The sequence below is a fragment of the Pleurodeles waltl genome, chromosome 1_1 (assembly GCF_031143425.1).
Source record: "Pleurodeles waltl isolate 20211129_DDA chromosome 1_1, aPleWal1.hap1.20221129, whole genome shotgun sequence".
NCBI lineage: Eukaryota > Metazoa > Chordata > Amphibia > Caudata > Salamandridae > Pleurodeles > Pleurodeles waltl.
The window spans coordinates 825034039-825060138 of record NC_090436.1 but is presented as its reverse complement, the minus strand read 5'-3'; the positions used below and the strand labels follow the sequence as shown (position 1 = coordinate 825060138).

The window sequence follows — 26100 nt, the reverse complement described above, 5'->3', positions numbered from 1 at the left end:
AGCCGCTGGTTTTGACTACTGCACCCAAAGAGTGGCGATGTTCTGATCCAGTGGGGGAAGAGAAGCAGGAGAATACAGCTACCACGTGCTAATGGACCAAGAAATGCCCCTCTGCTTATCTGGCAAAGTTCAACAGGCATATGGAGAAAACAGTGAGGGCATGACCCAATCATTTTGGAATAAGGCTAGAAAACGAGAGCGGAGTTTAGAAAAGGTTCTTGATCACTTAAAGAAACAAGGGAACAAACTGTTCCCAAACAAATTCTATCTCAAGGGCTAACGATATCAGCAACATTGTCTCAGAGGTGTGGGAAAAGCAGAGATGGAGGTCGTCAGAACCTGGCCAAGCCCAACTACTTTAAAAGTGCGACAGACCTGCCCTGGAATGCATTACTGTTGATTTGTGACTGCAATTCCCAAGACCTGCAGGCTTCTTGCCAAACCCATGAAGGGATACCAAACAACCACAGAGAGGTGCTCAGTTAGAGCAACCTTACTATAAGGTAAAACGACTTTTTGGATTGAAAAATGTCTTCTAAAGCCTGACAGAAAAAATCTCAAAAACACAAGTCTTGAATTTTACTTATCTCAGTCAATCCTCCTTCCTGTTAATCAATGCCAGCATTGAAGAATTGGAAGGTGGCTGGAGCAAAAGCCCACGAGGTGCTCCAGCTAGAATTCTTGCCATGAAATGGGCTTTCACGTGGCACCATGACTACCAGTCTAGATCCTTGCACCAGCGGCATGTCTCATATGGGCCCAATGGTGAACCATGCTATGTCACAGATGAACAAAGAGGAGTGCTGTTATACACTTTGGTCCCTAGAGGTAGGTGGTGCTTTGTGTCATTCTATGGAGAGGGTGGCTTGTTCTGAGAGGAGCACAACATGGATGGAAAGGTTTGCTTCCCAACAGGAACTGGCTGGACTGACCTTTCACTCACCCCGAGGAGGGTATATTAGGAGGGGGAAACCACCTTTTTTGGGCTTGACACTGTTGTACTGGAGGAGGGCTGAGGATAACTTATGTTTATTAGCCTGCAACTAGACATCGGCCACGGTTCCTTCTCTGTAACCTGAGGTGCCACTGTCAGGCCTGGTTCTAAAACCAAGTCTTCATCTACAGTGCCTGCAGGTTTAATATGCGGCAGCCATCAGTTGCTAACCTGCTTCGGAAAAACTGTCCCTAGATGCTGCAACTCAGAGTTTGGGAATCCCTGTTCAGGATCCTTGAGGGGTGAGGTCTGAAACACCACCCAGAGAGGAAGGCTGAGCAGGGACACCTTGTTCTAACTACTTAACATGTTGCTTATTCTTTCCGGGATCTGTTGCAGAGCGCCTGGGCAGGGAAGAAATTCTAGTTTGCGATTGTTGTTTCTATGGATACTTCAAAGTGCTACTAAAGGCAGAGACTAAACCACCCTGCCCTGGCCACCTATCCACAATTACCAAAGAGCATTGGGTAGTGCTTTGCCGCCCCAGTTGTGCTTAGAATTCACTCAGGAGTGAAGTGTCCTTACCTGTTAGTCAGCCCACTGAGACCCAAGCATCAGCAAATTGTGGCCTTGAAGTACGTACTTATGTCACTCTCCATCAGCAATGATCAAGTGCCCCCAGCGCTTAAGGGTACTCACAGACCCATCTCTTTGGAGGGCCGGTCACTTGCAGCTCCAGTTATCCAACACAGCACCAGTAGTCTACACATCTTGCCAGCTCGCCCACTACACCTGCTGCAGTAGCCTGCCAAAAAGTCCGATGTTCGGGGTTCAGCTTTATGCCAAGGTCCTTTGAAGGGCGAGGTCGTGCTAATGTCAAGAACTGTGTCAGTGAAATCAGCAGTGTATAAATAAAAACTACTGCCGTTAATACACCAAGCCCCAAAGATATAGCTCTACATGGTAAAGTCCGCTGTTTAAGACAGACATGGGATCAATTATACAAGTAGCAATGTTTTAAAAAAAAATGCATAACAAAGGATAGCATATTTTTTAGGAGAAAAAAATATCGGAAAAGTCTGGTCTTGAATCTAATGTCCATTGTTCACCTTATATTTGCTTGCATTCTGGGCAGGTATATGACACTAATGCGTATTGGCCTGGTCACTCGAGCGTCAGACGTTTGAATCAATGATTGTGGAGCGGATTCTATTTATATAAGATTTGAAATGATGGCGTGTGTAGATTTTAATGTATCAGTGAGCACCAGATGTTGCCTTTCTTTATTCCTGCAGAAGCCAGGGACTTATCAATAATCTCTCATTTTGAATGTGTGGTGAGAGGCACTGTTATCGTCAGTTAAAAAAAACGTGAAAACATGGAAATGCGTCAGCAAATTACGTGACACTGGCTGAAACACATGAGCAGACAACAAGACTGAGAACAGCATGTAAAACTGAAGAAACGCTACGTACGTATTCAAACTTTTTTTTTTTTTTTTTAGAAAAGTACTGACAACTGTATAACATGCTGCCTCGGATGGAAACTGGCACGCTGCAGTCGTGGGTAGAAAGAACTCCTGTCCCGTACAACTTCATTTTGTGATGGTTTCTTTTAGTTTTCTCATCCCATAGGCTGCCATCGTGCCAGTTTATCGCTTTGGTTGCATGTGTTTGGTTTATGCGTCTTCTACCTTTTTACCAGGATGATGGACAGCTTTCCAAAATGACCCCACTGCGTTTTACCGCCGATTCAAGTGGTGCGTTGTTGATGCGCAGAAGCACGAGGACATCTCCACAAAGACGCACTAGTAACAATAACATTCCCAAAGGCACACAAGGTTGCTGGAGACGTTTACCCCGTGGCCCATCACGTACCCCTAGTGTACAATATAAACACAAAATCGTTTTTGTAGTAGGTTCTCCCTTTATAAAGCACCTGTAAGCTCCGCCCACTGAGCCACGCCCCGTCCACCCTCGAAGTAGGTAAAGGAACTCCCGCCTTTTTACCAGGATGATGGACAGCTTTCCAAAACGACCCCAATGCGTTTACCGCCGATTCCGGTGGTGCGTTGTTGATGCTCAGAATCACGAGGACATCTCCACAAAGACGCACTAGTAACAATCATATTGCCAAAGGAACACAAGGTTGTTGGAGACGTTTTACCCCGTGGCCCATCACGTACCCTTAGTATACAATATAAACGGGGCGCATAAAACATGCTAGGTTACGCTTACTGACATACTCGTAGAAAATACTCCGGTTGGGTAGGCCACGATGCTCAATTTTACAGAAACTAAACCTCAAAAGAAGCACTTACAAATATAATCGTAGCAGGTGCCGCAGTTGAAGCTCAGCTTCTGGAAAGGACAAGCCACCCTAACTCTTGGGCTTGGCAAAGATAAAGCAAGGCTGTGCGCTCAGAGATCCCATAGCAGAAAAAGATCTAGAATCCATCCTGGAGGTGAACTGATGATGTACTAGAGCGTAATCTGTATTTGACTGTGACGCGCAGGTTCTATCTTCCTCTGCTGGAGACACCGAGTAGAAGGTTTCTCCCTTTATAAAGCACCTGTAAGCTCCGCCCACTGAGCCACGCCCCGCCCACCCTCGAAGTAGGTAAAGGAATTCCCTGCCTTTTACCACGATGATGGACAGCTTTCCAAACGACCCCACTGCGTTTACCGCCGATTCCGGTGGTGCGTTGTTGATGCTCAGAAGCACGAGGACATATCCACAAAGACGCACTAGTAACAATCACATTGCCAATGGCACACAAGGTTTGCTGGAGACGTTTTTTGCCCCGTGGCCCATCACGTACTCTTATTGTACAATATAAACGGGGCGTATAAAACATGCTAGGTAACGCTTACTGACATACTCGTAGAAAATACTCCGGTTGGGTAGGCCACGATGCTCATTTTACAGAAACTAAACCAATAACAATAAAATACACACACACTCTTTTAAACCTGTCTGACTAAGTATTTTTTACCCATGATTCTAATTATGTATTGTATGTGCATATGTGTGTTTTATTCATGTGTGTGTGTGTATAAATATATATGTGTATGCATGTGTATATGTTGTTTCTGTGCCTGGCATGTTTGTGGATCATTGCATGGCTCCTGATATCTATGAATTTCTGCTCTCTTTTTATCACACTTATCTACCCATCACTCTTATGTCATGTCTCTATCAAACTATCCTCCATTCTCACTCGGACTCATCCCAAATCCCTTCGACCACTTTCATCTCCTAAATATCTCTGCCTAAGCTCTTCCCCTCCACCTCCACATCTAACTCACCAAACCTCACTCTACCTCTGTGACCTCCCACACAACCCTACTAAATTCTCCTGCATTCTTCTCACCCTACTTCTATGCTCTCCCTAACCCATCCACATCCTCTTTCCCCTCCGCTCCCCTATTATTCATCTCAAGCCTTTGGATTGAGTAAATGAAGGATAAACTCCCAATTAACACTTCTGGATTTCTTTCCTCCTCCACCCCTCCATTACTCCAGTCAATCTAACTAACAAACTCTCATATCTGCAACTCAAATTAACTCATAATAATACTAAAACTGTACTCCTTATTAAATTATACTAATCCATCACTAATTCTTGTTGGGTACCGGAGTAGCGTGCTACTCATCGAAAAGCGCTTCGACGCCTCGTCAGGGGTAGTAAGCGCTATATAAATACGATTACAATTACAATTACAATTACAATTAACTGCTTACTGCAGAACGTTCTTTGTAGTGTATGAAAACCTTCTCGAACTACAACTGCCTTTGAGGAGATCTATGCCATTTACATTTTTTTCCCATAACTTCTTGATGCTCTAGTTACAGGTGTGGACAACATCATGAGGCTACAACTGAGAACCCATAATCCCCTTCGGGGTCCTCTGCTTGCCTCAGTCCCCACCAGCCTACCCACACCCGACAACTCACAAACCTCCATACTCAAATGCAGGCTTAATTAATAAGCAAAACCAATTACATCCATTTCCGACCCCAACCCACACCTGATCTATCATGGTGACCAGGCTCTGAGGTAGGGTGACCACCTGGCATTGAGGCAAATTCTGGACAGGAATGTAAACAATTCAGGACAAAGGGTCAAAATTCAGGACAAAAATTCAAGAACAAACGTCAGTTTTACAGACACACGCAAGAGAGGCCATGCCTCACTATGTTGTCAGTGCATTTATGTACTCTTTTTTAACATAGCACTATTTATTCATTGTGGACCTTTTGTGATTGCCTCCTGGTGTGCTACATTCAGGTGTCACATTACGTCCTTGTTCAGTAGTAAATTAATGCCCTTCACGGCAAGGCCATCACCCCTACCCAAATCTACCCGATCTTTCCTGAAGAGAAAGTAACAGCAACATTTTGAGTATGTTTCTGAACATTTTAAAACCCCTGGTTAACAGTTTGGGAAACATTAAGGTAATTAACCTTATGCTAGTTTAAACAAATTGAACAAAAACATCTGGCTTACCCCAACCGCCCATGGACATTCAATCAATTTTTTTTTTTTTTAAAGAGACAGGGCAGATGGTGTGGGTGGCAGTCTCACACCTAATGACAGGATGTGATGTACCCATAACTTGTCTGTAGTCTCACTGCACTAGAGTGTATGTTTGGGACTCTACATTTATCTCAGAAATGGGAGCCCCGACTACCAATCAAAGATAATAAAAGATTATGATGAAATCGAGATCAAATGGGAGATCCGCGGCAAGTAATTCAAAGGGTTGTTGCTAACAACTGGATGAATTAAGAAGAGAAGAACAAGGTGGGACAGTTCCTAAAATCAGACAAGATGGGTCCATCAAGACTATTTGAAGGTATTGGGTACCTGGGGAGTTGCCTGCACACTGGAGCGAAACAGAAGGGGCACTGTCAAGTGGTTGAACAATCAACACCCATCTACCTTGGCAAATTCTTCTGGCGCAATGGTTCGCTGTTAGTGCTTGTGAAGGGTGAGCAGGGGCCAGACCCCTTGCAAGGTTGTGCAAGGCAATTGCCCGCTTAGTCCATGTCTTTATATGGTTTTGAAATTGAGCAAAGGCCAAACTAGAGATCTGGGTTATACCTAAGTGTCAAGTACACATAGAATCTTCAAAATATTTGGGATGTAAATTGCACAAACAAAATTTTAAAATTGAATTAGTGTTTCTTTAACATATGGCACTGTTTTCGCCTTCATACACAATTAGATCTCAGATTGAACTGGGAACCAGTTACCTTTTGATACCTAGTGATTAATATCTACCATTCTTACACTGATTTCCAGGATGAAAATCTCGTCAGAGCGAACGGTCCCTCCAAGCCCAGTTTGCTTTTTGGTCTTCTCTTCTGCTTTCTGTAGAAGCCATGTGGTACTAGCGAAGATGGGGTGCTACCCCAATGATAGTATTATTTTGCAAACCTTCCCCTGCTCGTCCTTCATTCCTTCTTCAGACAGGCCACACATCTGATTTGATCGCTGCGGCGCCATCGGGAGCTCTTTCCACTCTAAAGCTAACTGTGACTGCAGGTGGATTAGATCTTCTGGACTTAGAATGCTTTTATTCAGCTGCAGATGTCCAATGGGTGTCTCACTGGCTTTATGCCCACCTCCCTGCATGAGATGGGGTTTACCAGTAAAGACTTTTAAAGAACGCTTAATGCACTGCTCATCGTTTCCTACTGACCATTCTATGGATCACCATCCGGGGTTATCATGCATGGCTTTCTCTTGCCTTGCCAGAACCTGTAAACTCACTGACATGAAGAAACCCTATGCTACTGCACTACCTTTGCTAAGCCTTCGCACTTGCACAGGATGGCTGTGCTCAGAGCAACTCCATCAGTGGCATGTTGCAGGTGTCTTAAAATTGGGGACTTTGTTTCTGAACAGTGAGCTACTAAATTTCCAAACCCTTGTGGCAGACTACCATCTTCACCCCGGTCAACTCCTTACTTACAACCACCTTAAATAATTATTAAATGCCCTATTTCATGTCTGCTACCTAGCACTAACCCTACAAGAGGTGTGCCAGAAGCTCTGTACCATAGGAAATGGTGGCAAACTGATAGAATGGGTGTACAGACCTATCCTGCAACATGGAAACCACTCCAGGTCTTCTTGTTATAATACCTGGGTGATTGATGTAGCCAAACCTCTGCAAGATATGGACTAAAATACTGGACTTTCCCCACAAAGTATCCCACAGCTGTCACTAAGTAAATTCATAGTGCCTCCTTGTAAATGCATTCTGCCCGTTGCTTGCCATTGGCCTTGTGGTTTGTAACTCACAATTTGTTACTTTCAATTTGCTGGCTTTATTTGTTTTAGGCTATGCAGCTTGAATTCGTCCCTTCACTTGCCAAACCCTTATTTACAGTATCCTGCTGAGTGCTCCCTTTCTGTAAACAGGCCTGTAAATCTTGTTCTTATCTTATCATATTTGCTGTGCATTCAAAGAACAAAGTCAAATGTCAGGCTCGGTCTTCGGTGGGAACATAGTGTTTACTTTCCTTTCTCGGACTTCAAAGTGAGAGGATTTATGCAACAATCTTGCTGGATACTGGGGTTAGGAAATACCTTTTTCTATCACATGACAACATTTAAATAGACTTCAGAATATATCAGAATTGAACCCTACTCTGTATCACTCCACTTTACGCCACTGTTCTCTTCTCCATTCGGAACCACTCCACATTATACCACTGCTCTCTATGCTACTTCACACTATGCCTCTCTACTCTACTCTGTACTACTCTACTCTAAGCCACCGCACTTTGCGCCTCTCTACACCACTGAGCTCTGCTCGTCTGCACGCCAAACCACTCCAGTCTAGGTAACACCAATCTAATCCGCACAACTCCACTCTCTGCCACTCTGCAATGCTGCACTGTACGCCACTGCACTCTAAGCTAATACACTCTATTCTAATGCACTTTACTCTGTAACACTCAACTCTATGCCCTTGCACTCTACATCAATACACTGTACATCATTCTAATCTACTCTGCACCTCTGCACTCTATGCCACGGCACTCTACACTACTTTACTCTATGCCATCACACTCTATGCCACTTTATGCAACTCCACTCTAACCTGCACTTCTCCACTCTAAGCCACCTCACTCTACGGTGAAATAATCTACTTTATGCCACTGCACTCTGTGCCACTGCATTCTATGCCACTGCACTCTACCCTGGACCTCTCCACTCTATGCAACTGCACTCTACTCTGAAACAATCTATTCTACGCCACTGTACTCTATACCACTCTGACCACAGCACTCTAGTTCAATGCACTCTACACCACTGCAAGCTGACACTGCAACACTGCTCTGGCTGCCACTATACTTAACACCACTCTGCCCTGTACTACTGCATTTTGCACCAATATACTCTATTCCACTGCATTCTATGCCACTCTATGCAACTGCACTCTACACCAGTACACTCTAAACAACTGCACTACCCTTTACTCTGCACCACTGTACTCTATGCCACTGTTCTCTGTACCACTCTACACCACTGCACTGACACTCTACTCTGCAACTCTGCACTCTACACCACTCTATTCTATGTCACTGCACTCTATGCAATAAACTCTACTCTACAATACTCCACTCTGCACCACTACACTCTATGCCACATGAGTCTACTCTGCACTCTATGACACTGCACCACTCTGCATTACTGCACTCTCTGCTACTCTATTGTATGCCACTCTACTCCACTGCACTCTATGTAACTCTACCCCATGCCACTGCACTCTGCCCCAATGCACTCTAAACAACTGCACTGTACGCCACTGCCCTCTACTCTGTACCACTGTACTCTACGCCACTGCTCTGTGCCACTCTACTCCACTCTTCATCAGTGCACAGACACTCTACTCTGCAGTGTTGCACTCTCCACCACCGTACTATACACCAATATACTATGTACTACTGCATTCTATGCCACTACACTCTATGCCACTCTACTCTGCATCACTCCACTCTACAGCACTTTGCCCTACTCTGCACCACTCTACACTACACCACTGCACTTCCTGCAATGTGAGTCTACTCTGCAATCTATGCCACTGCACCATTCTACACTACTGCTCTCTCTGCTACTCTATTGTATGCCACTCTACTCCACTGCACTCTATGCCACTCTACTCTGTCCCATGCCACTGCACTCTAAACCACTGCACTCTACGCTAACGCACTCTAAACAACTGCACTGTACCCCACTGTACTGTACTTTGCACCACTGGGCTCTACGCCACTGCTCCTATGCTACTCTACTCTACTCCACTCCACGCCACTAGCTTTAAGCCATGCTGAACAGCAGCTACTCTGGTGTATAACATGGCTAATGGCTAAAACACATTAGCAAAGCCAATAACTCTTTTGTAGATGAGACCTATTGGCTTTGCCAATGTTTGTTAGTACTATGAGGTACCGAGGTACCTGAAAGAACTGTGAAAAATACAATTACATCATAATAAAGGCTGCTACAAAATGCGCAAATACATTTCGGTTAAATAAAAAAAAAAGTGCTTCTCAAATACAGATTTGAATAATATACAGTTTATACCTAGTGATAAAAAAATGTATAACACTCCATTAAAACCACACACTCCACAGCTCACCTTGGAACACCATTACAATACCTCTCTGAAAGAAATATCTTTGCCACCAGAAAACGTCAAGTGACTCCTTTTAGTAAAGTCAATGCAGGTTTTCAAGCCCCTTTGTATTTGCCCACATTTGCATGTCTTTAGGTAAGGAGACCCCCTGGCAAGAAGGTCTGATTCTTATCTGTCTGCCCCTCCCTCCCTCAGAGCACAGGAGACCCCCTGCCTTCCAGCCCAGCTGGGGAAACTCCTCTGCCCGTAATTTCGCCCTGCCTCTGTTGCCCTTTAGGTGAAAGGCTAAAATTACGGACAAATGCCGTCCGTTAAAGTTTTCATCACAGACAACGGACAGCAGGGCGAAATTACGGACAGTCCGTGAAATTTACGGACGGGTGGTCACCCTACTCTGAGGGAGCTGCTGCTCCCATCCATCCTGTGGCCATTCCACGAGGGTCACTCAGCCCAACGATCCATCGCGATGGTGCAGTCTCTCCAGCCGGCCTGCCGGTATTCTATGTCACACAAAGGTTGTCCCCAAAATAAATGCACTCACATTCCGTTTCACTTAAATGGTGGTGTGACTTCACTTGGATTTGTTTGCGCCATTAATTTCCGAGACTGCACCATATTTGTCCCTTTGAATATCTTGCCCTCCAATGGGCTCCTTAGTAGCTTTCGACTGGCAGCCCAGCCGGAGAGACTGCATCACTGCGATGCAATGAGGGTCCAACTTAGTGGTTGATTGTTATGCTGAGTGTGAACGTTCTGTGAGGAGGTGAGTTTTAATAACAAATCCTACAAATGCGACACTTCAACCCCTACTACAGGGTAATAATTGGACTACACTTATCAGGTTGCATTGTGAAACCTACTAAGGAGCCCATTGGAGGGCAAGATGTATAAAGGGACAAATATGGTGCAGTGTTGTTGAAGTGCCGACCCCAATGAAAAAAAAAGTTGTTGAATATTCAAAGTAGTAGTTTAAAGATTTTTCAAGCTGCTGCCTAGCTGAAATTACCATTATTAACTATAATAATGTAACCCAGTATTTTCCTATGGAACAGCTAGGCATGCTACTGTGAAAATAGCTTTTGGGGCTTAGGACATGTTTGAAATTAAATTCCCCCATGTTACACATTTAAATACCATGCACCCTGCATTGCTAGCAATAAGACCTACTTAGTGGTGACTTCTAAATATTTAAAAGGAGGTTTGTACCTGCCAAAGGGGGCTATTTTGACAGGTGGAATTTGCAGTTTAAAACCTATAATCTCTATGCTTCTGCTTGGTGGAATCTGAATCCACTTGTGTGATATGGATTAATTCCTCGATAATGTCTGAGGCAGTGATTCAATACTGGGACAAAGATAGGAGTTTAATTCTTACCTTTTAGAAATGGGTTTTTTGGTTGGCAGTCAAGTTATCTCCTGTCCAAGCAAGGACCCTCACTCTAGTCAGGGCAAAGGAGAAACACACCTGGTTAACCCCCACTTCCCCCTCGGTAGCTTGGCACAAGCAGGTAGCCTCAACTCAGAAGCAATGTGTAAAGTATTTGTACTAACACACACAGTAATACAGCAAAAACACTACAAAATGGACACCACACCAGTTTAGAAAAATAGGCAATATTTATCTAACTCAAACAAGACTAAAATTCCAAAAATCCAACACACACAAGTTAAAATATGAATTTTCAAAAGAGCGAGTCTCATTCCATAGAAAACAATGCTTTTTCACAAAGTAAAAATAAATCTGCACAGGCGAGTGTACGTCAGAAAAATCAGCGGCGCATCGATTCCCTCCACTCTAGGGAGGCTGTGCGTCATTTCTTCTCCAGTCGGGTCGGCTATGCATTGTTTTTCTCCCTCATAAGAGAGCGATGCGTCAATTTCCAGACGAGGCACCTCGGATCCACGCAGTCGGGGTGACTGATGCTTAGGGATGATGCGTGGAAAATCCGGTCGCACAGTGTTAGAAACCGCACGGGGTTTGTGTCATTATCAGCAGCAGCAAGTGGGTGTTGTGCGTCGTTTCTCCAGCCGCAAGCGTCGATTTCAGTCGCAAAGCCGGCAGCACATCATTTATCAGCCACGTTGCAAATTCCCCGCACGGCGTTCTGTGCATGGATTTTCAGCTCTTGTTCTTCCAGCTTCACCTTTCAAGGTCCCAAGGGACTAGATAGGGCACCACTTGGCAGGGCAGGAGTCTCAGCAGAGAGTCCAGGTGCTGGCAGAGGAAGTCTGATGGCCCTGAGACTTCAAAACAGGAGACAAGCTCCGTTCAAGGTCTTGGAGATTGTTGTGCATTCCTGCTTGATAAAAAAGTCCAGTCTTTGTCCCCTTTCACAGGCAGAAGCAGCAATTGCAGGATAGCCCATCAAACCTCAGTCAAAGACAGGGGCAGCACTTCTCCTCAGCTCTTCTCCTTGTCAGAGGTTCCCCTTGAATAAAGAAGTGATCTAATTTTCAGGGGTTTTGGGTCCAATACTTTACCCTTTGAAGTTTACCAACGTCAAAGGCAGAAAGGGGTATGTCTCTTGATTGCAAGATCCTGCCTTGCACAGGCCAGATCCCCAACACACACCAGGGGGTTGGAGACTGCATTCTGAGAGGTTAGGCACAGTCCATTCAGGTGTAAGTGACCACTCCTCCCTACACTCTAGCACAGATGGCTCATCAGGATATGCAGGCTACACCCCAGCTCCCTTTGTCTCACTTTCTCAAGGGGATACACAAACATCCCCACTGTCAAACTGACCCAGACAGGGAATCCACAAACAGATAGTCTCACAGAATGGTTAAAGCAAGAAAATGCCCACTTTCTAAAAGTCTCTACAAAAACAACTTCACTAAAAGATGTATTTTTTAATTGTCAGTCCAGAGACCCCAACCCCCATATTTCTATCTGCTCTCAGAGGGAATCTGCACTTTAATAATATCTAAAGGCAGCCCTCATGTTAACCTGTGAGAGAGAGAGGCCTTGCACAGTGAAAGACCGAATTTGGCAGTATTTCACTGTGAGAACACGTAAAACACATCAGTACATGTCCTACCTTTAACATACACTGCACCCTGCCCATGGAGCTACCTTAGGGGTGCCTTACATGTATAGAAAGGAAAGGTTTGGGCCTGGCAAGAGGGTACACTTGCCAAGTCGAATTGGCAGTTTAGAGCTGCACCTACATACACTGCAATGGCAGGTCTGAGGCATTTTTACAGGGATCCTCATGTGGGTGGCACAATCAGTGCTGCAGGTACACTAGCAGCATTTGATTTACAGGCCCTGGGCACCGCTAGGGCACTCTACTAGGGACTTACTAGCAAATCAAATATGCTAATCACGGATAGACAACTTCAAATGCATTTTACACAGGAACACCTGTACTTTAGCACTGGGTAGCAGTGGTAAAGTACCCAGAATATCAAAACCAGCAAAAGCAGAGTCCAGCACACATCAACAATTTGGGAAGTCAAGTCAAGGGGGATGCCAAGTCTAACATCAGCCATTTTGATAACTTAGTTCGTTGGTTGTTTTTCCCCAGTTGTGATACACATAAGGGTACTAGTTCTGATGAACTCTTGAACTTGGATTTTTAGACCTCGTCTACTTCAGAGAACTTCTTGGAGCTTGTTATTTAGGCTGTTTTCTCCAGTTTCAGGTTTCGTTTCCTTGTTTCTCCGCTGGATTGAGAACAGCCATTTGGTGGCAAAAAACTACTTTGTCCAGATGGCTGGTCTTAAGAACTGATGGTGTCTAAAGATTGAAACATTGACGGGACCGACATTTCAAAGCACCACATTTTTTTTTTTCTTTTAGTAGACTACCACAAATTTATGTCTCTTGGATAATATATATAAGCATTGTTTCAGGATAGAATTTGTATTTGAGAGTGCTTTCTGATGATCCACCTAGATTCAAATATATTTTGATTTTCAAGTGATGAAAAATACTGGGTGTAAATAAATGTTTTTCCGAAGAGACACTGTATGCGGTCATTATTTGTGTTTTGTAATTATTCAAATATTGGGTCATTTTTTTATATAATTAGGCTATCCTGATTTAGGTTTAAACCTATATTAACTGATAAAACGCCACCAAAAGCAAAACATCCCTCATCAGTGTAAACATAAAAAAATTTATAAACATCTGGACAATCACAAACTAAAATGCCATTCAAAGAAAGGAAACAGAGAATTACTCATTTTTATTTCATCCAGAATGGGCCAATAATGTAAGTTTGCTGTACAGGATAGCAACACGAAAAACTAGTCTAAGATGATACAGCTTGAGTTTTGTTGTTTAGGGATGTCACTAAAATACTGTTTCTTCATCCTTTTGTTTCTTTTACTTTTTTGTGCTTGAATGAAAGGTGCAGCATTCAGAAAATGTTTTAGGTATGATCTAATTAAGATGCTACAGAGAATCTGGGTATATTAAAATCATATTTTGATCCTTCAGCAGTGTTTAATTATTTCACTGATTGGTGAAATGCTAGCTCATATAAATTTTGACTAATATGCATACTCACATTTACCCTCAGACACAGAATGGGTAAAACCCTTTATTATTTCAGCCTCCTCTCCTAACAAGTCAGTATTTAGAGCAGTTCAGCTGCCAAACATGCAAGGTTTAAAACATTCAATCTAAGGTGTAGTAACAGGTACCTGTGAAAAGACTTGTTTCCGTGCACGCAGGCTAGTGGTGAAACAGGTCACAAGATTTTCTCCATAACAGTAAAATCACAGCTGCAACGTGTACCACTGTTTTGTGTGATGCCTTTAGCTAACTCTGGCTTTTTACCCAACTGCATTTTACTTACAGGGCTTTTCAGCCTACAGTTACAATGTTAACAGCAAATTTTGATTTCCCAGAATTCAACGTGATGTCTGTTAAAAGGTCAGGACTGACTTAAAGTGAGACATTTGCCATGGAAACACTTAGTTATGAATGTCCACACAACAGCAGGATCGCCTTAAGGTAGTCAGGCAAATAGTTCAGAAAAGCAGCAGCAAGCATGCTTAAAGTATGAAGTTTCAGGTGCCTGAGAAGACAGGACTACTAATTAATCTAGTGCAATTCACAAGATTAACAATTTAAAATGGCTATGTTCTTGGCAAGGTTGACCACTTCTATAATGTCATAATGTTCCGTAAGGAGTAGGTGTATGACCTCGACCTGAGCCCAGGATTTGTTTATTAAAAGATTTCAATGTTACACTCTTAATTTTTTATCCATTATTAGTCCTGTAAACTAGAGTTGCTGTAAATGGAGGTGATTATGGTTACTGAAGAATTGAGAGCTTCTTGCAAAGGTCTTACGAGAGGTGATGTTGCTGGAGATAGCAGAAAGCATAATAAAATAGTTGATGATGGCAAAGATTTACTTGCTGCTGTTAATGCCAACGTGAATGCGATCTGCAGGAGCTGTGCAGTTGATGTCTGCATCTGCGGGTGGTAGCGTATTAGGGCTAATATCAAGATCTCTATATGTGGTGTCTTGACTTGTTTTCCATTTGCGGTCCAATTGCTTGCAGTGGCGTTTTCTCTGTGTACCATCTGGCTTGCAGACAGGCTCTTGCCTTTGGGTTGCACTTGAGGGGAAGGTCTGGTGTCGGTGCATGAGGTGATTCACCTGTTTAAGTTCTTGGCATTGGGGGTGGTCCGGGCACAGACGGGCTTGCCTTTGGTATGCCTTCTGCGCATCCGCACTGCAGCAGACATTAAATAGGTCCTGTGAGATGAAGAGAATCACAAGGACCTATGGGCAGGAAACCAGTGATGTCACTTCCTCTATAGAAAAATGACGAAAAACGTTGTGATCTTCAATTATTGGCAATGGACAAAGAATCCAGTGTAAATTGCTCTGTTTCAGAAACAAAATGTTTTATGGCATGAGGAAATCGGAGCCGGCCGCTGTGGTGCTCTCAAATTGCTGGGGCCACTGGAATTATATGATTGTGCGGCTGTGGCATTTTTTGCGTAGTTACAGATTTGCAGCATTTGCCACATAATCCATCATCAGATGCATAATCTCCACATTTGAACAAAAAAAAATTGTTTCTAGCTCCAACGGTTCAAAAGTTACAAAAAATGCAGCAATGCGCATTCCCATGCAGTGGAAGGCTCTTTGCAAAGCTGGCCTGGTTACCTTTCTGTTTTTTTTTTTTTTTACCATATTTGGTTGTTACACTGCTGGTACTAGTGATGTGCAACCAATGCCCAAACGGTGTTACCAAGTTTACAAATGAAAAAATAATGAAGTAATACTATTAAAAAATGTGCTGCATTATGCTGCATAATTTACTCAACACTGCCGCATAATGTGTCCCTCTCCTGCCACATAATTCTATTGAGCCTGCGTATTACCCTACATTGACGCTTTGATTTGGCAGCCTACAACTGCTTCATGGGCCTAAAATCATAAAAGCCAGGACCGTAGGGGACACCTTTTGGAACCTGCTGATTGAGAATCTAATTTTTCAGAAAACAAAGACAACCTATTTGTTTTGTTGTCCAAGGTATATGGCTGTGGTGTGTGCTTCATAAATGATAAATTAAAGAATGGATGGATGAATCAGCAGCCCAAGGAAGGTCAAACTCTGATAACTGTACAGGGTGACGGAGTGAAGAAGGAACTGCAGATTCAGGATTCTGTAGTGGGTAAGCAAACGGACACCGTTAGCCTCCGAGGAGGGCAAATGTTTCAATCGGGGTGAAAACAGGAATGGAGACAGATGCACACAGGGGAATCCTTGCTGGAAGCAAAGCAAGCAGAGTTGTGGTACACTGCCCATATGACTGAGCCACTAGTGGGCAGGAAAAAGATAAGGATTTTAAAACATTAAACGCTCAAGGACACAACAGGTTAGTAGGGAATAACTTCAAGAAGTCATTTAGGGGCCAGGGATCCAGGGCTGAGTTTGCCCAGCATGAGGGCAAACAGACACGTCACAGGTTCGTACACGGCCAGCAGCAACCTAACAATACCAATGCCTACTCAGCAATAAAACACAGCTCCACATAGCATGAAGATCAGCGTGTCTCACTAACAGAAGGAACATCATTGCATAAACAGTTTACGGTCGTCATTCCACCCTTCAAGATCCCACAAGAAGAGAAAGTGAAGGTGTGCGACTGCGGGAAAAGGGGTCAACAATTCAAATAGACGTATTAATATTAAATTCCAGTTACACACTAGTGTACGTTTACATCATAAATTTATTTTAATTATTCTTTAAAACGTTTTAGAAATATTAAAATAATTTGTACAGCACGATTATATTAACAGGAGTGCACTCCTCATGAAAAACTGCACCACCATATATACATATGCAATGTTTAAGGATAAAGGAAGCAATCCATGAATTAGAAAACAAACAGTCTCTAAAGTGAATACACAAGTAAATGTTTACATTTAGAAGTCTGTTACAGCGAGCTGAGGCCCGTTGCACTGCACGTGACAGCCAACGGAACACCTCATGACTGTTCGAAAAGAAGGCACTTCAGGTTATTTATTAAACACGTCATGAATCTTTCTTGTATTCAGGTATCTTGACCTTTTCTCCCAAAAAATCCTAACTACACACACAAATGCAGGTTCTATCGTACAAAGGAAAGGAAGGTAAAATGTGACATGGGAAAATGCATCAGTGTACATTTGGCTTTGGTCCATAAAACAAAGGCAACAGTGCTCAGACCCTGCCAGTGAATGTATGTTTTTTTACACAGTTAGGAAAGCCTTCCCCCTCCCTTGCAGTGTGTAACCAACACTTTCGGTGCTGCACAGATTCAAGAGCACACAGTATCACATGCGCCAGCCGGAGGGCGTACACGACCGTCCATTTTAACGTTGGGAAAGTAAACAGGGCATACGTATTATAAAACCACTTTTCATAAAACAAATGTAACGCTGTGGAGCCTACAGCTCTGTGTCCCGGTATCTCGATGGCTGTGCATAATAACCACGCTTGGACTGGTCTGCTAGCTGGCGGCGGTACTCCTCCTCCTCCTCTTCATCGCTGCCATAGCTGCCCCTTTTGTCCTGAGGGGTCCTTGAGGGGGGTTTCTGGGGCTCTGGAGGCCTGGAACTATCAGAAAAGTACTTCGTTATTATGGATGTTTTTTCCGATTTTCACACACAAGTGCAGACGAAAAATAATGCGTTTCCATTTTAATTCCATTTTTTTTTAGATCAGAAAAGTAGGTCATTTAAGTGACTCCCCGTGCTGCCTGTCACCACAGCCAAAGGTACTAAAAGCAGAGAGTCATCCAAGTGAGTGTACTGTTAGTAGTTAGAAGAAACATACTAAGCCGCAGCTTGATTTTTTTTTAAGAACCAAAGTAAATATGTATAAATGGCGATCCGATGAACGTAAAATAACAACAGACTAACAAGTTAAAACAAGCACTGGCAAACACAACTTTGCATCAGTTTTTTTTCGCTCGGTCAATTGCTTGTTTTGTCATGCTTTTTGAAAAACTTTGTAGGAGAAATTGCTGAACCCTCATAAATCGAAAAAAAAATGCCAAAACACATACAAAAAAATGTTTTGCCATCAAAAGGCATACACTGCCATAGTAATCACTGGCACGCAAGGGAACTACTTTGAGTGCATATATGCTTCTTGTAAAAGGCCAGAATGCTGTCATTCACAATAAAGTTAGCCAATGGATGAAGTGGACTGTGCCACTGCCCCATGCTGTGGTGTGCAGAAGAAAAAATGTGAATGACAATAACAGACCGATGTAAAAAGAGGGCCGAAACTATACGTGAACAGACTATGCATATACATTTAGTAAAACCAAAGGGCCTTGGCTAATGCCAGACCTAAAAAAAAAAAAAAAACTCTATAAAACTGGAAGCCCTTGCTGTTATGGTGCAATAGGCACATGGCATGTAGATTTTGAAACATACTAATGATATTTTACTTTAAACCAGGTTTTATTGGGTTAGGCCATCTGTGAAATTATCTAATCTGTCTTTATTGCCTTCAAGAGTTATTTTAAAAGTGTGCGCAATCCTCAGAGATTAAAAAAAAACAGTTCCATTGTTCTACTGGCCTTTCTCTTGAAGGTCTTGTCACAATGTTTATCCACTTGGGGGTCACGTGACAAGATAACACGATTCTATCACTGAGCAGGTTTACTACAAAGCTCTGGCAAAACCAACAGTTGTGGCCTGGCCGCCACCCTTTTGACTTTGTCAGCGCTTGTTCTGACATGGTTTTACAACTAGGGTGACCACCTGGCACTAAGGCAAATTCTGGACAGGACTGTAAAAAATTCAGGACAAAGGGTCAAAATTCAGGACAAAGGGTCAAAATTCAGGACAAAAATTCAAGAACAAACATCAGTTTTACAGACACACGCAAGAGAGGCCATGCCTCACTATGTTGTCAGTACATTTATTTACTCTTTTTTAACATGGCACTATTTATTCACTGTGGACCTTTTGTGATTGCCTCCTGGTGTGCTACATTCAGGTGTCACATTACGTCCTTGTTCAGTAGTAAATTAATGCCCTTCACGGCAAGGCCATCACCCCTACCCAAATCTACCCGATCTTTCCTGAAGAGAAAGTAACAGCAAAAGTTTGATTATGTTTCTGAACATTTCAAAACCCCTGGCAAACAGTTTGGGAAACATTAAGGTAATTAACCTTATGCTAGTTTAAACAAATTGAACAAAAACATCTGGCTTACCCCAACCGCCCATGGACTTTCAACCTAATTTTTTTTTAAAGAGGCAGGGCAGATGGTGTGGGTGACAGTCTCACACCTAATGACAGGGTGTGATGTACCCATAACTTGTCTGTAGTTTCACTGCACTAGAGTGTATGTTTGGGACTCTACATTTATCTCAGAAATGGGAGCCCGGACTACCAATCAAAGATAATAAAAGAGTAGGATGAAATCGAGATCAAATGGGAGATCCACGGCAAGTAATTCAAAGGGTTGTTGCTAACAACTGGATAAATAAAGAAGAGAAGAACAAAGTGGGATAATTCCTAAAATCAGACAAGATGGGTCCACCAAGACTATTTGAAGGTATTGGGTACCTGGGGAGTTGTCTGCACACAGAGGCGAAACAGAATGGGCACTGTCAAGTGGTTGAACAATCAACACCCATCCACCTTGTTTGGGACTCTACATTTATCTCAGAAATGGGAGCCCGGACTACCAATCAAAGATAATAAAAGAGTAGGATGAAATTGAGATCAAATGGGAGAGCCACTTTATGCAACTCCACTCTAACCTGCACTTCTCCACTCTAAGCCACCTCACTATACTGGTAAATAATCTACTTTATGCCACTGCACTCTGCGCCACTGCATTCTATGCCACTGCACTCTACCCTGCACCTCTCCACTATATGCAACTGCACTCTACTCTGAAACAATCTATTCTACGCCACTGTACTCTATACAACTCTGACCACTGCACTCTAGTTCAATGCACTCTACACCACTGCAAGCTGACACTCTGCAACACTGCTCTGGCCGCCACTATACTCTACACCACTCTGCTCTGTACTACTGCATTTTGCACCAATATACTCTATTCCACTGCATTCTATGCCACTCTACTCTGCCCAATGCCACTCTATGCAACTGCACTCTAAACAACTGCACTGCCCTTTACTCTGCACCACTGTACTCTATGCCACTGTTCTCTGTACCAGTCTACACCAGTGCACTGACACTCTACTCTGCAACTCTGCACTCTACACCACTTTACTCTATGCCACTGCACTCTAGGCACTATACTCTACTCTACACCACTCTACAATACTCCACTCTACACCACTACACTCTATGCCACATGAGTCTACTCTGCACTCTATGACACTGCACCACTCTGCATTACTGCACTCCCTGCTACTCTATTGTATGCCACTCTACTCCACTGCACTCTATGTAACTCTACCCCATGCCACTCTATGCCACTGCACTCTGCGCCAATGCACTCTAAACAACTGCACTGTACGCCACTGTCCTCTACTCTGTACCACTGTACTCTACGCCACTGCTCTGTGCCACTCTACTCCACACAACATCACTGCACTGACACTCTACTCTGCAGTGTTGCACTCTCCACCACCGTACTATGTACTACTGCATTCTATGCCACTGCACTCTATTCCACTCTACTCTGCATCACTCCACTCTACAGCACTTTGCCCTACTCTGCACCACTCTACACTACACCACTGCACTCCCTGCAACGTGAGTCTACTCTGCAATCTATGCCACTGCACCACTCTACACTACTGCTCTCTCTGCCACTCTATTGCATGCCACTCTACTCCACTGCACTCTATGCCACTCTACTCTGTCCCATGCCACTGCACTCTAAACCACTGCACTCTACGCTAACGCACTCTAAACAACTGCACTGTACCCCACTGCACTGTACTTTGCACCACTGGGCTCTACGCCACTGCTCCTATGCTACTCCACTCCACTCCACACCACACCACTATGCCACTAGATTTAAGGCATGCTGAACAGCAGCTACTCTGGTGCATAACATGGCTAATGGCTAAAACACATTAGCAAAGCCAATAACTCTTTCGTAGATGAGACCTATTGCTTTGCCAATGTTTGTTAGTACTATGAGGTACCGAAGTACCTGAAAGAACTGTAAAAAATACAATTACATCATAATAAAGGCTGCTACAAAAAGCGCAAATACATTTCGGTTAAATAAAAAAAAAGTGCTTCTCAAATACAGATTTGAAGAATATACAGTTTATACCTAGTGCTAAAAAAATGTATAACACTACATTAAAACCACACACTCCACAGCTCACCTTGGAATACCATTACAATACCTCTCTGAAAGAAATATCTTTGCCACCAGAAAACTTCAAGTGACTCCATTTAGTAAAGTCAATGCAGGTTTTCAAGCCCCTTTGTATTTGCAGATTTCCCAGTTGCCCACATTTGCATGTCTTTAGGGAAGGAGACCCCCTGGCAAGAAGGCCTTTTCTTATTTGTCTGCCCTCCCTCCCTCAGAGCACAGGAGACCCCCTGCCTTTCAGCCCAGCTGGGGAAACTCTTCTGCCAGTAATTGCGCCCTGCCTCCATTTCCCTTTAGGTGAAAGGCTAAAATTACGGACAAATGCCGTCCGTTAAAGCTTTCATCACGGACAACGGACAGCAGGGCGAAATTACGGACAGTCCGTGAAATTTACGGACGGGTGGTCACCCTATTTTATTGTTGGGGGAGGTGCCGAGAAATTACCGATATAAAAAATAACTTTTGTTAAAAGCAAAGATATGAGTTGGGTCTCAAAAAGCAGACATTGCCAAAGTAGTCCACGGCACAGAACCGAACTAGTTACTGTGCGGATGTGCTCCGTGTGGAAGAGCAGACATGGAAGGACCCCATGCTGTAGCCTTCACTGGTGGAGGAAAAATGTTAGACACACAAGAGTCCAAAGGATGAAGAGGGCTATCTGAAAGCCTCTAAAAGTAAGGATATATGTATTTGTTACTAACATCAGCCCTAACAATGAAGTACGCTCCGCTTCAGGTGAGCAAATGTCACCTAACGGCATTTGCTGGAACTTTGGAACATGGAGAACAAGATTTAAGTCCCGACCTCAGCTCAATATCCCGTGATTCTGTGCAAATGACACTTTCCCCATGACTAAAAATGTGTAACAGACTGGTTCTGTTGTGTACTGTATGCTTTGGTGAGCTGAAGCTTAACCAACCAGTGTATAAAGAGGGCTGACACAAAGCACCTGCGTGCATATATGTATGTGTTTTTATGGATTAAAAAAAAACAAAAAAACATTAGGTTGGCAAGACATCTAAAGTTGTCTCAAGGCCAGATCAAAAAGGCAATGAAAAACAGTGTATACCATGCAATGGGAAAAACAGAGTGGGACGTCAATGACCTTGCTGGGCTTCGTAATTCAGGAAATCCTTCCTGTGTTAAGAAGCCCCACACATGCAGCTGCGTATATTGAAATGAGCTCAGAAAGCTACTGCATGTTTACAGATTTGCGCAAGTTGACACAAGGATGAAGATAGGGAATAAACAGGAGAGAGACAGCATTTTGCACATTTATAATCAGTATAATAATCTGGGAAAAACACATCAGGCACGGATCGCAGACAAGGATCAAGCTCAAACAGATGATTAAGACCAGTAGTTCCGAAACATTTTGGAACCACGGCCCAATTTATAGAAAGACAAACTTTCACTACCCACCTAGCCTTAATGGACCTGAGGTGACAATTTTTTAATGTAACTAAAGCATCATGGGGTAGTGCACTGTCATTTAGACAGCACATTTTCCGTTTGAATGGCCACCAAATTTGAAGAGATATACACTTTGACTGATAAAACTATACTGCACACAAATGATAAAGTGCGGAAATAGTGTTTTAGTGAATATTTATCATTTTTGTATCATTGATTGAAGTGTCTTCATGTATTTTGATTCTATTAAAATCTGTTTCCAACACATTTCAGCATTACAGAAAAATGTACTTCGTTTTTACTTTCCTAACAGCTGACTCTATACGGTTCATTTATAAGTACTTACATTTTGTTGTGTATTACAAAAAATTACATCGTATATAGCCTTTTCTTTCAAACGTCCTGCACCCGAGCAAGATTGTCACATGTAATTCAGTTTACTATTCTTTCTCTGACTGCAAATTAAGATTAGTTTTCAAACCCTAATCCACATGATAAAAAAACTGTAATTTGTCAGAAGACATAGCCTGACATTGACAAGGTAAACACAAAACTTAAAGGCATCTTTATTTTTTGTTTGGATGTTTATCATTTGAAATTGATTTTATTGGATCTTATATTTAACAAGTATGGCAGTCGTGAAAAACAGGGAAGCAGTGCAGGAAATGAGGGAATGTAGCTGATCCCGGATCTGGCAGTTATTACTGAGCCAGATCCAGAATCTGGGCTGGCTGCAGTGAAATATGCTGAATTTGTGTCATTGCGGTCTCCAGGACACACTCTGCAGCAGCTCGCAGGTAGTAGTCTTTCTATAGTTGGAGTATCACTGAGACCAGGAGCTATATGGAGCCTTACACCTAGATGCCAATGCAACACAGAGACACACAGGCACACCACTAGTTATCTCTTTATAACACCGTAAAAGACACTATGACCAAGAGGCAGTCTTTTGACTATGTTCAACCACTTTATGTATGAGATATGCATGCATTGTATGAATGTCAGACGTATCTGTTCGTCAATATGTATAATTACACTAATAACGATTTAAATAGCACAGATCCTAGTGGCAGGCACTTATGACTGGGAAGAAGCAACCATTTTCACCACAGATATAGAGAAGGCCTTTGATAGTCTAGAGTGACGTTTCTCTAGGAGCGCTTTGGCCTGGGGCAGGGATTTGTGGCCTGGACCAGACTGCTCTACACAGACCCCGCTGACAGAGTCCAGACCGTGGTCACTATCTCCTAAAGATATGAGGTGGGCTGCGAAACCAGACACAACTGCCCTTTGTCACCCCTGATGTTCATCCTAGCGATGGAGCCACTAGCATGCCATGCAAGGACCGGGAATGTTTATTGAGGGGTAAAGATCGGAGGGCAAATACATTATATAGCTCTTAATGGATGACTTCATGATCTTTTTGAGAAACAGGACTATGGCACTAAAGTGCTGATATGCTGGAAAAATGTGTCTCGTTCTCAGGGTTTAAAGTAAATTGGCAGAAATTGCGCTTAATCCCCACACTAGCACACTGTGACCCTCCGAGGGACTTGGTGCTACTACAATGGGAACCACGAGGCTTACAATATTTAGGGGTACAAATCTTTCATGACCCGGCTGACCTACTTGAGGGGAATGTCACGAAGGCAATATGAACTCTCAAGATGAATATGGAATTCTGAAAAACGTTCTCCCTCTCAGTTGCGGGCCGAGTTGCGCTGTTGAAGATGGTTGCACTTCCCTGACTTTTATATTTTTTCATGGTGTTGCATCTGTGTGGATTTCTCAAGTGTTATTTAAAGAGGTTGAATTCACCCCTTATCGCATTTATTTGGGGCTAGGGCTAAAGAAGGGTGGCCCCTGGCCATGCCACTGAGACCGGTGGATGATGGAGGCCTTGCAGCCCCGACTCTGAATTTTACTACTGGGCAGCACCGCTCCAGTGGTTGATGAAGTGGCTGGTGGGTATACCAACGTCAGGGAGGGAGTTGGGCCCATTTGTCCCCGATCTTCATCGCTTACTTAGAATACTACTACAGCTTAAGACACCCCAGTGAGGGAGACACTACTGAATTTAGAGTGATACATCGCTGTTGGGTTTGTTGCTTGCAGAAAACACATGAAGGTACCATACTCACCTGAGGTCCCTATATGATCACTGGAGGTGCTACCACATGGAGGAGACTGGCAGAGTGGGTGGATACGGGAGGGACTGTATCAGGCGACCTGTTTGAGGAAGAGGTACTCCTCCCATTTGAGGAATTCCATTCAGGACACAATCTGCCCTGAGCCACTTCATTCTTCATGGCGCTGTAACAGCAGCAGTGCATTAACACTGGGGAGCGGGCCTGTCTGAATTTCCTCACTTTAAGAGCGGTCACTACATGACTCCATTATCAGGGACTTTCAAGGTAGTTACTTGCCTATATAGGGCGATCAGGGAGGATATGTGTCCCCTCACTGCTCTCCAGACTCGCTGGGAGGAGGACCTGGGGAACCCAATACCAGAGAACGACTGGACAAGCATATATGAGAGGATCCCTAAAACAACGACAAACGCCCTCTTTAAGCTGATAAAGTTCAATATACTTCTATATCTTACATAGGGTGTATCTCACTTCCAGGCAACTAAATCAACACTTTAACACAACCAATCCGAGATGCCCATGATGTGGCGAGGAGGGGGCTGAACTCATGCACGTTTTGGTATTGCCCGATACTTACTGCATATTGGGAGGCAATCACCACTGTACTCATCTAGGTCGTAGACAGAGAGGTCCCCACCATCCCAGAACATTGCTTATTTCATTGGTTTCTTCACACTGCCAAAACTAAAGCTACAAGCCGGTTTCAGGACCAAGCTTTTATACTTGCAAAGCAGGAAAAAACACAAAACTGTAAGGCACCAGGGGCACCTTGGGTGATGGTGTGGCAAAGGGAACTGGAACGGTGTGCAGAGAAAAAGGGCAGTGCTGCTTCCAGAAGCAAGATGGGGACAGGGTTCACTAGTCATGGCCAGAACCTGGGAGACATTGGTTGATAGTAGAACACATCCAGAGCCTTCACTCTCAGAAGCGTCAAAGGAATTACCTAAGAACATCAGAAGTGTTGATTTATCGCATCCCCCAAAGCAATGATCCCAGAAATTTCAGAACTGTAGTACTGGTGTAGGCTCTACAATATTACTTATATTCTCCTAGTGATACCCTACATTACAGTGTTCAAGCCTAACAGGGATATAATAGCTATGATATGAACTGTAGGGGCACAACAGGGATAAAGGGGTGGGCATATTTTGGGGACGAGGT

General features: G+C 43.5%; 1 protein-coding gene across 3 annotated transcripts in view; it reads right to left on the bottom strand.

The window, feature by feature from the left end:
• Window positions 1-16775: 16775 nt before the first annotated feature.
• LOC138287834 (tight junction protein ZO-2-like) overlaps window positions 16776-26100 on the bottom strand; it is a 390358-nt gene continuing 381033 nt past the window's right edge. For all 3 annotated transcript variants that reach the window (XM_069228742.1, XM_069228726.1, XM_069228733.1), the window contains one exon: window positions 16776-17662. In XM_069228742.1, the coding sequence (XP_069084843.1) occupies window positions 17494-17662 (169 nt within the window). In that variant the 3' untranslated portion in view covers window positions 16776-17493. The remainder of the gene's footprint in view (window positions 17663-26100) is intronic.